We start from the raw sequence: 14,133 nt of genomic DNA, 5'->3' as shown, positions 1-14,133 counted from the left end.
TATAATTGAGTGATATGGATCGAATACTTATGAAAACATCGCAGACTTGAGGAGCTATTGGGAAGAGGAGTTTGCAATAACGAAAAGGATGGAGAGAGGGCTGAATGAGAACATATAGGTAGTCGACAAAAAATGGAAACACCTTGGTAAATGATTTATAAAAATGCCACACAGACCTGGTTGCCTATAATTCTGGTTAGCGTGGCTGCAAGAGGAGACCCCCCAATGCTCTCATCCACAGAGCACGTGTGGTCACCCAATGGTTTGATGAGCATGACACTGATGTTATCCATATGTCATGGCCTTCTCATTCACCAGATCTGAACTCAATGGAGCATTTATGGGATATTCTGGAACGATATTTGAGACGGCATTTTCCATCTCCATCAAACAGGTGCGAGTCGATTGACTTTCTCGTGGAAGAATGATGCCGCATCCCTCCTGCAGAATTCCAGACGCTGGTCGACTCGATGCCACAGCACATACTGACCACACGTGGTGGCCCAATGCCCTATTAAGTGACCTTACATTGGTGTTTCAATTTTTTGTCCACTACCTGTACATTCGTGATTGAAAGATAAGTAGATTTATCAGGAATATCTTTCTTCGAAATAAAACAATAATGGACATTTTTCATATTTATTTATCAGCCAAGATGTTTATCTTTCACTTCTTTATACATGTATTGACTTTTTCTATATAAATTTTGGTGGATTAAGAAAGAACAGTTTGCAAACTGACAAAATAACACATTGAGAATGGTAAGAGGTATAACAAACAATCATGTGACTCTACAATCAATGACATGGAAATGTACAGATAAAACGGTGAAGACTCAGCATGAAAGAGCCTTAAACAGACACCTTTAAAATGTTGGAGAGGCATTAAAACAGGATTTCTGAGTTTCGGAGGATTTTCCAAGAGTACAAATGAAAGATGAGTGAGCACAAGCAGACACATTGCATTTTTCTCTCCTCATTCACCTCTAAGCACACACCACCTACGATGTTTATTTGCAGGTTTTTTTATGTTTCCTTCCCTCTTCTATCTCCTCCATCTGTTCATTCATTTCCTTGCTTATTGCCTCCACATGTTGTCCCACTGCCCCAATGTCAGTGTGACAATGCGTCAGCGCAATGCTTTCTATCCTCTATCCCTTCACTCTTCCTTGAGATGACACTTTGTATACAAAAACATGGACATGTGCTGCAAGATAGAGGCTCAAGGAAAAGCAACGTGACTGGCAGTGCAGCAACAGTTGGACACAATAAGCAAGGGAATGAACAAACAGGAAAAGAGTAAAAATAGAGGAGGGAGGAGGGGAGGAAATGGAGTAATATGCACGTAAAAGAAACGTTACCGGGTTAAATTGGGTTAATCAGGGTATAAAAGATTAAGGGAAGAGATGGAGATAATATGAGATGGTGGTGCACCATCTGATTGAAGTCTTGAAGGAAAGAGTCGAATTAAACTGCCTCTGGAAGGCAGTTCTACAAACATGAGAAAAGAGAAACAAAGGAGTTGAGGCATGTACCAAGCCTGGATTTTGGGATTTAATGAGGAAGGAGTTTGCTGTAAGAACGTGTTTATCCTGGTGTTGCTGGATGCCTGGAATGGGTCAGAGTGAGAGAGTGGAGGAGGATGCTTCGGAGGAGAGGCTCTTCGCTCTCGAGGCCACCAACCTGCTTGTGATGTGAGAACAGACCCTGTGCTTTGGCTTCATAGAGGGAGATTCCAAATTATTGATTGCTTTAGATTCTGCAGATTCCAGGAAAGACAGATATGATGCTGGGGTGTCAGACTTTTTAAGGACATAGACGTTGCCAAACCTCGCATGTTTTTCTCTGTTTGCCACATGCTCACTATTTTCCTCTCCCCAGTACCACTGGTAATAGCACTGTGGATTAGCCAACAGCATTACTATTTTGGTTTGATATAGATACATCTGTTTACTAATAATGCAATGTTCACTGCAAATAATTCCTTGTGCTGCTTGTGCTATTTTGTGCTTGGAATGGATACTTGATGCAGTGACTGTTCATAGCAATTTGCACAAAGGAGGTTCCATCTTGGATGCTTGACTTGACAGATCAAGTGTGGACAACCCAAGGCATCTCACGGGCTTCGTACAATGCCACTTCCAGTCGTGTCTCTTTCCGGCTGTCCATACCTTGTTCTGTGGCCTTGTTCCAACACTTGTATGTGGGTGTGCCATACGCGCATTGGGAGCTGCGGCCATGTGCTATGAGGAACGGAGAGGCGGACAGCATAGGCGAGAGTGCTGCGGTACTCGTATGTGAACTTGCCACTGGCATCACGGTTCACATTGGGATTGCGGTGAGTGATTCGAGAATGACCAGTGATTAGGCCTGGATATAAGTTGGGAACTTAAAAGTGAAACACAAGTCATTAGATGCATTGATTAACTTGAAACTTCTCTTGATGTACCTTCACATTTTTATTTAATACAATGCTTTAACAATATTTTAACTGGTAATGCTATAGCCATAACAAGGATGTAGATGCATACCTGAAAGTTTTAGCTGAGGTAGGGGGCCATTTATTTATTTCTAGCAAATACCACCCGTCGCTTCACTGATGGATATACTAAGGATGGGGGAGGAGGGGGAAAGAAAGAGGGGAGAGAAGGATGGGAGGGAGGTGGGAGAGGGTGGAGTGGGAAAGTGAGGAGGGAGGGTGGGGAGTGAGGATGTGGAAGGGGAAAGGAGAGAGAGGGGAGATGGGGCAGGGAAAGAGAGGAGGGAGAGGTGGGGAGTGAGGAGGTGGAAGGGGAAAGGAGAGAGAGGGGAGATGGGGCAAGGAAAGAGAGGAGGGAGGGGTGGGGAGTGAGGAGGTGGAAGGGGAAAGGAGAGAGAGGGGAGATGGGGCAAGGAAAGAGAGGAGGGAGGAAAGAGAGAGGAGGGAGGAAAGAGAGAGGAGGCGAGGGAGAAAAGGGTGAGTGAGGAGAGGGGGAGCTAGGAGGGGAGAGCGACGCTTCACCACGTGTCACTATACACTCCAGGAGGTAGGAGTGCAAGGAGGGGGTGGGAGCAAGGAGTGGGAAGGGGGTGTTCTGGACTTGTGTTTGGTAGTGGGACTTGAAGGGAAGGGTGGGGGGGGTGACTTGCATTTGGGAGGGGAACGTGAGCGGATGCCGGGAGGATGGTCCTTGGTCCCGTCTGCCAGCATTAATACAGGATTGAACGAAATGGGGTACGTTAAAACAGCACATTCAAACAAGAAAGCAAAACCACCCATCACTTTCAAACAGCATATCCTATTTTTAAAGGGATTATAACAATGGCTTCCCTTGAAGTATGCAACTCGAACTGTGGCTGCCACCCTGTATACCTTGTCTGGAACTGGATCTCTCTGAGGGGGTCACACACTGCCCAGAGACAACTGGAGTGCCAAAGAATGTCCAAACCGAACAAACGAATGCTCTTCCAGCAGCCAACCTTGCAGTCCAAGCCCCGAAACCAAGCTCAGGCCAAAAGACCCTTGAGCCCATCGCACCTTATCTGCAATGCTTATAAATACCCAGAGATGCCAGTGTTTTGTGCCTTTTTAAAATTTCTGCACACATTTTACAACCAAAATGTGATAAACCCCAGAATCTCTCAACTTGAGCTGAATCCCAAGATTCAAACTGCGGAATCGAACCCAGCAGCAGCCCCGACCGACAAAGAAGTGCTCGTCCGCCTAACCCGCACACTCTCCGACATTCCGGGTTCAATCCACAACACAAACACCACAGCACAACATTACCAGCTCCAAATCACAACACAACCACCTGTGGGAACTTATCACAACCACCCATTGTTTATCACTTCATGAAAGTTGGAAGAGGGGTGAGAGAGGAAGGAGGGGTGGGGGAGCGAGGACAGACAAAAAGATGGGGGGAAGGGATGGATGGATGGAGGGAAGAAATGGATGGATGGATGAAGGGATGTATGTAGGGAAGGAATGGATGGATACTGGGAAGGAATGGATGGATGGGATTGAGGGGAGGGATGGATGGATGGATGGGATGGAAAGTGGATTCACAGCAAGTTCCACAGTTGTTCATGAACACACTCCAATCCAATCTCCAATCTTACTCCAATCTTAGAGTGAAAACGAGGTGTAAGGAATTATGTCCATCCATCCATTCCTTCCCTCCATCCATCCATTCCTTCCCTCCATCCATCCATTCCTTCCCTCAATCCATCCCTCCCTTTCCATGCATCACTTCCCTCCATCCATCTATCTATCCATTGAGAAGGACCAGCAGGCAAGGCACAACAGGCAAGGCACGACGGGGCACAACACAGGCAGGTCGGGCCTGAACTTTATACGTCGATCAATGTATTTTTGAGTGTGTTTAGCAAAGGGGCAGTGCACAGTGACAGTGCAGGTACTTTTGCCGTGTATCGCCATGGCTTGCAAAGCAACATCCAAGCAGCTCCGAGAGCACTCGCCAAGTGGCTTAAACCCTCAAGCAAGCACTCCAACCAAACAGTTGATAAGGAACAGCAGGCTTGGCAAGTGATTCACTGATCACTGTTTGGTCATATTAAACACCACCCAGAGAATGATGCCCGGAGTGTCAAACAATGTGCGAATAGGCCAAATGAACATCTTTTTTGTTGTTTTTAGCAGTCGGAACTGCTGCTAAGGTCAATTCCGCAGTTTAAATTTTGAAATTCAGCTCAGGTTAAGAGATTCTCGAGCTTATCGCATGTGTGGAAATGAAATAAAGCCATGAATCCTGGCATCTCCGGGAGGTTATAAGTATTGCGATGAAAACAGTGCTTTGTTGGTATGAAGATGAGGCATTCAATGTGAGAGGAATGTAAAAAAAATAATTTTGAGTGCTTCAACGTGAAGAAACCATTGTGGCCTGTTCCAAGTCAAGGCATTGTTGAACAGTCCAAAAAAATGGTGAATTAAAACCCATGCGAAGAAGAGCGGGCTGAGCAACGGGTTTCCCAAGGATGAAGCCTTTATTGAGGATAATTAAACAAGGCCGTTAATTATCTCCAACAGGGGTGTTTAAATTAACCCACACGCAGTTTTCATTCGTGTACTCGCTTGGAGTACACGAATGTTTCAGTCCGTTTGGTTTCATGCTTTTGGAGTTGTGGAGGTCACACACACACACACACACACACACACACACACACACACACACACACACACACACACACACACACACACACACACACACACACACACACACACACACACACACACACACACACACACACACAAATGTCTGCACCAGGTGAGGGAGGTGGGAGTTTGTCTTAATGTATGTGTGGATCACCATCGATTTGAGGTTGCATAGTCTTATCTCCATATTAATTTTAATTTTGAAACATTAGCTTTGCCTTAAAGTGGCCATATATTTATTAAGTACATAAACATGGCAGACTTTTGACCCATGACCCCTTCCACCATCGATTTTTTTTGGATAATCCTATTAATGCATCCCGCTTCCTTTCCTTACCCTGACACGTGTCACTCTACTCACATTCCTCAGCCCTCCTCTTGCTTGATTTCCCCCTCTCTTTTTATTTTTGTCTGCATGGACAAGGCTCGTGGAAGAGCTCGAGAAGAATGGAAGGGAGCAAAATGGAAAGGCGGAAACACCATCAGCAGAGTGGAAGTGAGAGTCAGATTAAGGGGAGGGGGAGAAGGACACACAAGGCATGAACAAGCTGCACACAAGCTGAATGAAACACAGCAAGAATAGGAAGGGGAAAGTGGGGATGAAATGAAAAGGAACAAACTAATCGAAAATTCGCAAACTGAAAGAGGTGAGGGAGGTGGTGGGAAATCACAATAATCTTGAAAAAGGGAGTGCTTGGGAATATGGTCATTTGGGGAAGCCCGCAATACAAAGAACAATAGACACAAAGAGAGGACAGAAACACAGGAGAATCCGGAATGATTACTTAGCTTTTTGGAAGCAGATCATTCTGATGATCAAGAGAAATCTTCCGAGTGATCTGCTTCCTCTTCCTTTTCTTAATATTAATTTGACCAATTTACCAGCCCCTCCCCTCTTTACCACTGGCCAATTATACCTATAATTAATGGGTTGCAGATTAGAATGACTGAAAAACATCAGAGGTCGTTATAAATATAGTATTATCATTCTTACACTGCAAATATTCATAAAGCATGTCATTTTAACTCTTCCCATGTTGATACTATGACTCTATATGCCTCCTTTATAACTGTTATTTTTTTTGTCCCTGTCCTGTGTAGTTGCAGACGGCAAAATACCAGCTCCTCCCAGGGAATGACCAGTGGGCAGAGCTGGCTTTCCCATCAGTGTGTGGTCATTGGTTGAGTTTGGCTCAGCTAAAGAGAGCATTAAGATACATGGGTGTTAACTTGTTTTCAGAACACCATGCTCAGCACTTCATAAGCATCCCTCAGAAGGTGAGCAGGGCCTTGTCACTAACCCGAGTCCTAACAGCTCCTCTTGAGTTGCAGTGGGCATGGAGGGTGCAAGCACGATGTATTCTCAACTCAGCTTATGATAGTTGACTTGTCTCCAAATAGACATCAACAACATTGTGTTCTCATTTAGGATTGGCAGCTGGAAAAGCAAAGCTACAATCAAATGGCTCTGTTGGCTTCGGTATTTGCTTTTTCTCGTAGTTGCTGGAACATGCACTCTGCATCTGAAAAATTCATTCTCCAGGTACAGTATGGCGGAACAGCCTTTAAGGTATTTCCTGCTCGGGGAACGTTTGTATGATGTCACGTCTTAATGCTTGGTTCTTCATAATCGTTCAGTTTCTCCTGTCGACTTCAGCAACATCACATCCTGTTGAAGGGATTTTGAGTTTGACATTGCTGTTTCAAGGATCAGTTTTTGCTGCTCATACCTCCCTGAAGTTTGTGCTGAAGGATCTTTGGTTTGCACTTGATTTGTTCCATTATTAGCCAAAGGTGGATTTAGTCAGAAACGGGGGCTTCTGGATTTGGTCTCGATTTTCATGTGCATGCATATAGGCATGCATGTATGCGTCCGCAACCATATCTCAGACATATATGGACCGATTGTATTCATACTGAAGTCAGACAACACATGATGATATACATATGCACATCATTTTGTTTCTTAATGCGATCAAAAATGGCCGATTGGTAGCCATTTTCCTTCTAAAAAAACACAACCTGGTGTCGAACAAGTCCTCAACCATTTCTCGGATATGTATTTACCGGTGTTCAAACTTGGCACACAGATAATGAACGATAGCTTACGTTTTTTCGAGATCAGATCCAAGATGGCCAACTGGTGGCCATTTTAGTTGTAAAAACCCCGATGTTGAAAACGTCCTCAACCATTTCTCAGATATGCATTTACCAATGCTGTTCAAACTTGGCACACAGACAATGAACGACTGCTTACGTTTTTTTTCGAGATCAGATCCAAGATGGCCGACTGGTGGCCATTTTAGTTGTAAAAACCCCGATGTTGAAAACGTCCTCAACCATTTCTCGGATATGCATTTACCGATGCTGTTCAAACTTGGCACACAGATAATGAACAATAGCTTATGTTTTTTTCGAGATTAGATCCAAGATGGCCGATTGGTGGCCATTTTGTGACTTAAATGTGTCCCCAACCATTTCGCAGACATACATGGTCAGATTTTGTTCAAACTTGACACAAACAAAGTACATGATGGCATACACGTTCACCTCACTTTATTTTGCAATCTGATCAAAGATGGCCAATTGGTAGAATGGCGGCCATTTTAGTTGAACATAAATATGGGCTTGCCCTTTAACTCCGTACAGCAAAATTACTAAAACAACAGGGGCTATGACATTTTATGTCTTTTTTTCCTTGTTGTATTGAGAATTTATCTCTATTTTTTTTAAACCATGGTATTTAGATTCAACATCACACAAGGGGTTGTGATGTTTGAGTGTTGCAAATTGCTGTGGAATTTTTATGGTCTTCCATGAGACTTGACTAAAGGATGAAATAGTGATCTTTGTACAGCCAGAGGTTAATTTTTTTTTTTGCTTGAACTCGAACATCTTTTACAATCACAATTTAGCATTTCCATGGTGGCGACAGTGTTTCTGGTACATAGTTGAAGCACAGCGGGTGTTCAGGATTGTTTTCACAAGCATTGTAACTTAAAATGCCAATACCCGTAGGTGTGTGAGCCAATCAAAGTCCTACCGGCCACATCAACACTTCCGACATCCGCAGATTGGAGGTTAATAGCCGTGACCGCAAGGAGTGCTCAATGGATAAACGGAGGCGATTTAGACCCAGAAATGCCCACAGAACCAACTCCTGGGCAGTTATTCCATGGCCTACTCTGGAATGCCGTGTTCACCACTGCATCACCTGCTGGCACCAACAGGCTCACCAACTTTCCTGCTGGCCTGGCACATGCTGTACGCAAGATTTTGCATGCTACCCGACCACTGGCTTTCTCGTGAGCACAGTGGCAGTTCGACAAAGGTGTGCATTGCAAGGTCAGAAGAAACTCTTGCCAGTTTCCTTCCCTTTCTCAATTAAATTTATGTGAGTCAGATTTGAATTTTAAAATATCCTTGAGTGTAAAAGCACCTGTTTATATCACACGAAAGATGATTCAAAATAAAGGATTTCCCAAAGCCATTTATTGATAATATGATTATTTTTGATGCTTCCCCACATATAATCCCCTTTTTATCACATTTGTGGAGCCATCTTCACCTTCTGTCGAGTCCTGCAATTTCCTCCAGTTATTCAAGGTGGCATCTTGCACCATAGTCCGTATTATATATATATATATATATATATATATATATATATATATATATATATATATATATATATATATATATATATATATATATATATATATATATTGTTGCGGATTTGCGCCCGCCGGCGTGCTGACGGCCACGTAACTCGAATCGCGGCACGTCGCCCACCGGACGGACAATCCAGTCGTGACCCTCTCGGACTAACGCCGGGAACCAGTCACGGGTGGACCTTTCGGTCTCACCGCGATCGAGCCAATCAGCCCCCGCGTGGGATAGGGTTGCTCGCCAAATTCGACCTACCTAAGTACCCACGCGGAGGGTAGACCGGGCGATCGCACCTCGCCGCAGGTCGACTTCGGACACGGGCCACTTAAGCGACCCGTTCCGTACTATCAGAATAACCGAGCGGTGTTATCGTCGACCTCGACGGTACGATTAATTATCGGGCGTACTCAGCCCACTACCAACCCTTTACGTGAAGCAAGATGAGGGTTCAATGGGAGAAATGACGAAGCGAAGCGGGAAACGGTTCAACAATAAAGCACATTTATTCGCGGCACACGGGAAGCACACAAATACAATTCCACCAAATGCACACAAAAAAAAGAAAACACAATTCCATTTACACAAAAAGCAAATATAAAAGTGAAAACACAGTGCAGAGCTAATACCGACTACCGAGCACACGGCAACACTTATACAATTCTACTTCACAGACGGCGCCGACAACACATACCCAAAACCAAGGAAAAGAAATACCCTCAAGGATGAGGCGGGCCTGAGGCCGAGACCGGGTCGCGCCTACCCGTCTGGTGATGAGACGCGGAGCGGCGATGGCGCCTCACTCCGCGGGCCTCGTGGACAGTGCCTGGCAGGGGGTGGGAAAGGGGCCCCCTTGGTCGCACTATCTCAGCGCGGGGGGAAACAGGAGGGGGTTGCTGATGCTCGGGGTATAGAGGATCTTTATTATCCCTGGTGTGTGTCTCCACCTCGGCCAGGTCGCGCTGCCGGCCTTCCTCGGGCGTGCAGCTCCCGGCACCGTCGCGAGCACCCCCTCGTCTGCCTTCGCCGCTGCCGCCTCTCCGCCTCTGGACTCTCCACCCTGGACTCTTCTTTGGGCTCTCCTCGTTCGGCTCTCCTCGTTCGACTCTCTTCAGCTTCTTCAGCTTCTTCAGCTTCTTCAGCTTCTTCAGCTTCTTCAGCTTCTTCAGCTTCTTCAGCTTCTTCAGCTTCTTCAGCTACTGCAGGCTTCGGGCTCCAGACTTCCACACTGCTCTGACTGACGAACACGGTCCTTTTATCCCCCCGTAGCTTCGCCTTTGACCCCCTCCCTTTGACCTTTCACCTCTCTCCCCATTGGCCCGAGAAAAAGTGGGCGTGAAGGCTTTTTGATCCACAAATTTGCATATATCGATCGTTCTGGAGGCGGGGCCAAATCGCCCTTCGCTCACCGATTGGACGGCAAAAAGTGGGCGTGTGTCGTTTTTGATCCGTTTTTGAAGCACAAAATCCGTGATTTTGTACACGCTGTTCGACGCGCGCTCTGCACGAATCCAACACCGGTACCCACAGCGGGGCAAGAACGGTGGCGATGCTACGGTTGCGAGGTGTGACGTGAAGGTCGTGGCGGTTGTGGTGAAGCGGCGTTGTGGTTGGTGGTTGATGTTGTGGTTGTGGTGGTATTCATGGCGGTTGGTCCAAAATAAAGATAGTAAAAGAAAAACGGCTATCCTGAAGAGTCGCAGCACGTATAAATGACATGTATTCCCACTAGACAACGGGTTTGGGCCTAACTACACATGCACTTACCGAGATACCTCACCTAAGGGACCTGAATGGTGGTTTGCGAATTTGGTAACCACAACAATATCATACTTGTATGACGAGTCAAGAAATGAATCGCCAGTGCAGGCAAAAACATCACCGTTTCCTCTATGGTTCAATCTAAAAGTGATGCCACAAGTACATGATTTGTACCTACGTGGGTTGGTTACCTCGCGTCAAGTGGGAAGATATGAAAAGACAACGAAAGGCATTTGTGTATTCACAATATCTGATTACATCATATTTCTACCCTTACAAACTTCAATTAAGAGTGAAAAATGAAGATTGTTGCTGAAATTAAACCCAGGATTCGTAACAACACTTCTGCTGGAATATGTGAGTGCTGTGGTGGTGTAACTGTAAGCACCAGGGAACTAAGTTATAAATTGTTTCATGAAAAAGTGCAAAACACAGACGAATCGTATAGAACCCGAAGTTTAGTTCATCTTGACTAACATGTGTTAATCCCCATTGGTGACAAAGACCTTTCACTCCGCCATCCCACATGAATGGCTGAGTGGTTTAACTCAATGTGTATCGGATTACCAATCTCACTTCATACCATTTACGTGTTGCACACAGTTCTAGGGTTGCAAAAATAAAACTTTTGAATCTTTAGAAAGCTGACACAGAAATATACAAGAATTCACATCTTTGTGGTAAGTTGTTCACATACTAGGTGTACACATTCATCACAATGCTTTAGTACTGGTGTTGGCTTACCAGGTAAGGTGGCTGGCTTAAGATCTTAGGGTCTTGAGGTCGAGCCCCTGTCGTGCCTTTGTAATAACACCAGGTGGATTGACAGCCTGTCATCCTTCCAAGGTTGACAAAATGAGTACCAGCTTACTGGGAACAGGGGGAACATCAGCAGCACAGCCACACTTCCCGAAAATGATGCAACCAGCAGCTACACAGGCTACATAAACAAAAACAACATAATGCTTTGGTTGTGGGTCAGCCATTACTCAAGTACCCAGTTTATAAACTCTACATTTGTGCTGCATGTAATTCCCTTCTGCCGATGTCCTAACGTTCATTCCCTCAGCAGAGTGAATTGTTTTAATAATGAATACAAAAATGACATTCATGATGTACAAAGGGAACCTAACCCCACGCATTATTTTCCATGCCACTGACTTTAAATAAGGAGCTTTGTCTTTACGAGAGGGGTCCTTTATGAATGCAAGGATGACTTTGGTCTCAGTGAGAGTGAGAAACAACAGGAGTGCCTCGAGGAGCACACGCTATAGTTTGGGCACACTTTGCTCCTTCAGAGTCCAATTAATCAACCCAAGCAGATCCTTATGCCCGAATGGCTTCCAACCCAGCCATGGCAGAATCAATGCAGTGGAAAGACTGTGCGTGGAATGACCTACTTCCAACAGGATGACCGTGGCTTAAAGACCACATGCAAAAGCTAGCCAGGCTGGGCACAATTAGGTTTTTGTTCGATCCCAAGCTCTCCCTGGCACCTAATACCTCATTGCAGATGAAATGCTCCCACACCACCATGTGGCATGACATAATTCTAAGACAGCAACAAGCACGGTTTATCATTGCTTTTTTCATTCAACAGAGTTTCCCCACTGGCCAACACTCCTCGAGACCTCTTAGCTCGAGCTGAAGTCTCAAATCCTTTGTTCCCATTCGCAGAAGTATGATTGAGGGAGAGATGGGTGTGGCAATGGGGCAAGCCAATTAGGGTACATGCCCCCCCCCCCACCAACCCCATCTTTTCATCTGAAAACATTTTCCACACTTATTCTGTCTATACTGTTCATTATCTCAAACATCTTGTTACACGTGGCCTCCGTGCCTCAGAGTGAGTGCCCCGCAAGTACCCAGAGGGGAGCACGGCAGACAATTAAATCGATCACTATAAACTTTTCTATTGACAACCAGGTGACCAGCGCATGACATGAAACAGAAAATTGAAAATGCAATTTATTAATTCCTACTGTCTACGGTTCAAGCACTAATATCATTCATTAAGAATTCCATCACAATGATTCATCATCAGCCCTCAATAACTGTAAAATTCCCCACAGGAATACAAATCACGTTTGACGCTTCTAAAACTCACTAAAAGTTACACACATATTTCAATGCAGTTTTGAATATTTCCACACTCTTAGGCAACTTTACGCTCACGTTTTTAATACAACCGCTTTATAGGATACGAGACAACCCGTGAACCTATTGGGTTCCCTTGGCTTGGCAGAGCTCGACTTGGCTTAAGATCACTGTTTGAATCAACTTACTTTGTGGAACTTACTGATTTTAAGCCAAATTTCTTCTTTCTTTGATCCTGTTGGTTGTTGTTCCCTGGACATACCTTGGAAATACGAGGTCTGTCTAAAAAGTAATGGGACTGACTTCACAGAAATTTTATTCCAAAAAAATATATTGAAATCACAACTTGTTCCCTTCAAAATAGTTTCCCTCCAGTCTCATACACTTGTCCATTCTCTTCTTCCACGCTTCGATGCACCTCCAGAAGGCTTCTTCTGGAATACTCCGAAGCTCCATCGTCACGGCCCTTTTGATGGCCTCCACATCAGGAAATCGGGTCCCCTTGATCACCCCCTTGAGCTTGGGGAAAAGGAAAAAATCACAAGGGGCCAAGTCTGGCGAATACGGGGGTTGCTCCAGAGTTGGCACGTTCCTCTCCGCCAGAAACTGTCAGATGCTCAGGGCACTGTGAGCAGGGACGTCATCATGGTGGAGCACCCAGGTGTTGTTCTCCCACAGATCCCTCCTCTTGTCTGGGACTGATATCATGAGGCACCGGAGGATCTCCTTGTACACGTATTGATTCACTGTTTGACCCTGTGGTAGAAACTCGAAGTGGACGATGCCCTTGATGTCAAAAAACGCGATGAGCATCACCTTGTCCTTCGACTTCGACATCCTTGCTTTCTTTGGCCTTGGTGATGCAGGACTTTTCCACTGACGACTCTGCCGTTTGGTTTCGGGATCGTATTCGAATATCCACGATTCATTGCCAGAAATGACTCTCCCGAGCAGGTCTGGATCGTCCTCGAGGTGCTCGATAATGTCTTGATAGACAATGACTTTGCTGTTTCTGGTCCTCAAACAACAGCTTGGGGACCATCTTTGCGCATTTTGAGATTTTCAGTGATGATGCTCCAGAAAGTGTCCTTGTTGATGGAAAGTTCCTCAGCAATCATCCGCACCGTGAGTCGACGATCTGCGCGCACCATCTGCTTCACACGCTCGATGTTGTCCGCCGTTCTGCTCGTTGAAGGTCTCTCAGACCGTGGATCATCTTAAACCTCCTCCCGTCCCTCTTTGAACCTCTTGAGCCATTCAAACGCACGTGTGCGTGACATAGTTTCTTCCCTGTAGACTTGCTGCAGCATTACGAAGGATTCCGAAGGTGTTTTGCCAATATTGGCAAGAAACTTCAGATTGGCTCTCTGCTCACGACTCATAGCACGACGACTCAGACTCGACAACGTGTAAAGCATGACCTGTCAAAAAAATCACACAATGAGCGCAGCTCACCAT

The 14,133-nt window shown here is 45.3% G+C and overlaps 1 protein-coding gene across 6 annotated transcripts in view; it reads left to right on the top strand.

Annotated features, from left to right (window-relative positions):
* The window catches only part of DNAI7 (dynein axonemal intermediate chain 7), a 41,408-nt gene extending 32,770 nt beyond the window's left edge, over positions 1–8,638 (top strand). For 5 of the 6 annotated variants that reach the window (XM_085873325.1, XM_085873327.1, XM_085873326.1 and 2 more), the window contains 5 exons: positions 2,090–2,337; positions 5,579–5,650; positions 6,256–6,432; positions 6,584–6,697; positions 8,173–8,638. In XM_085873325.1, the coding sequence (XP_085729451.1) occupies positions 2,090–2,337; positions 5,579–5,650; positions 6,256–6,432; positions 6,584–6,697; positions 8,173–8,463 (902 nt within the window). In that variant the 3' untranslated portion in view covers positions 8,464–8,638. The remainder of the gene's footprint in view (positions 1–2,089; positions 2,338–5,578; positions 5,651–6,255; positions 6,433–6,583; positions 6,698–8,172) is intronic. The other variant, XM_085873324.1, reaches the window with a different exon arrangement.
* Positions 8,639–14,133: the final 5,495 nt, after the last annotated feature.

The sequence above is a fragment of the Eptatretus burgeri genome, chromosome 3, assembly GCF_056783735.1.
Source record: "Eptatretus burgeri isolate ZD-2024b chromosome 3, Ebu_testis_v1, whole genome shotgun sequence".
Classification (NCBI taxonomy): Eukaryota; Metazoa; Chordata; class Myxini; order Myxiniformes; family Myxinidae; genus Eptatretus; species Eptatretus burgeri.
Note: the sequence above shows the minus strand (reverse complement) of the source record. Positions and strands in the feature narration are given on the sequence as shown.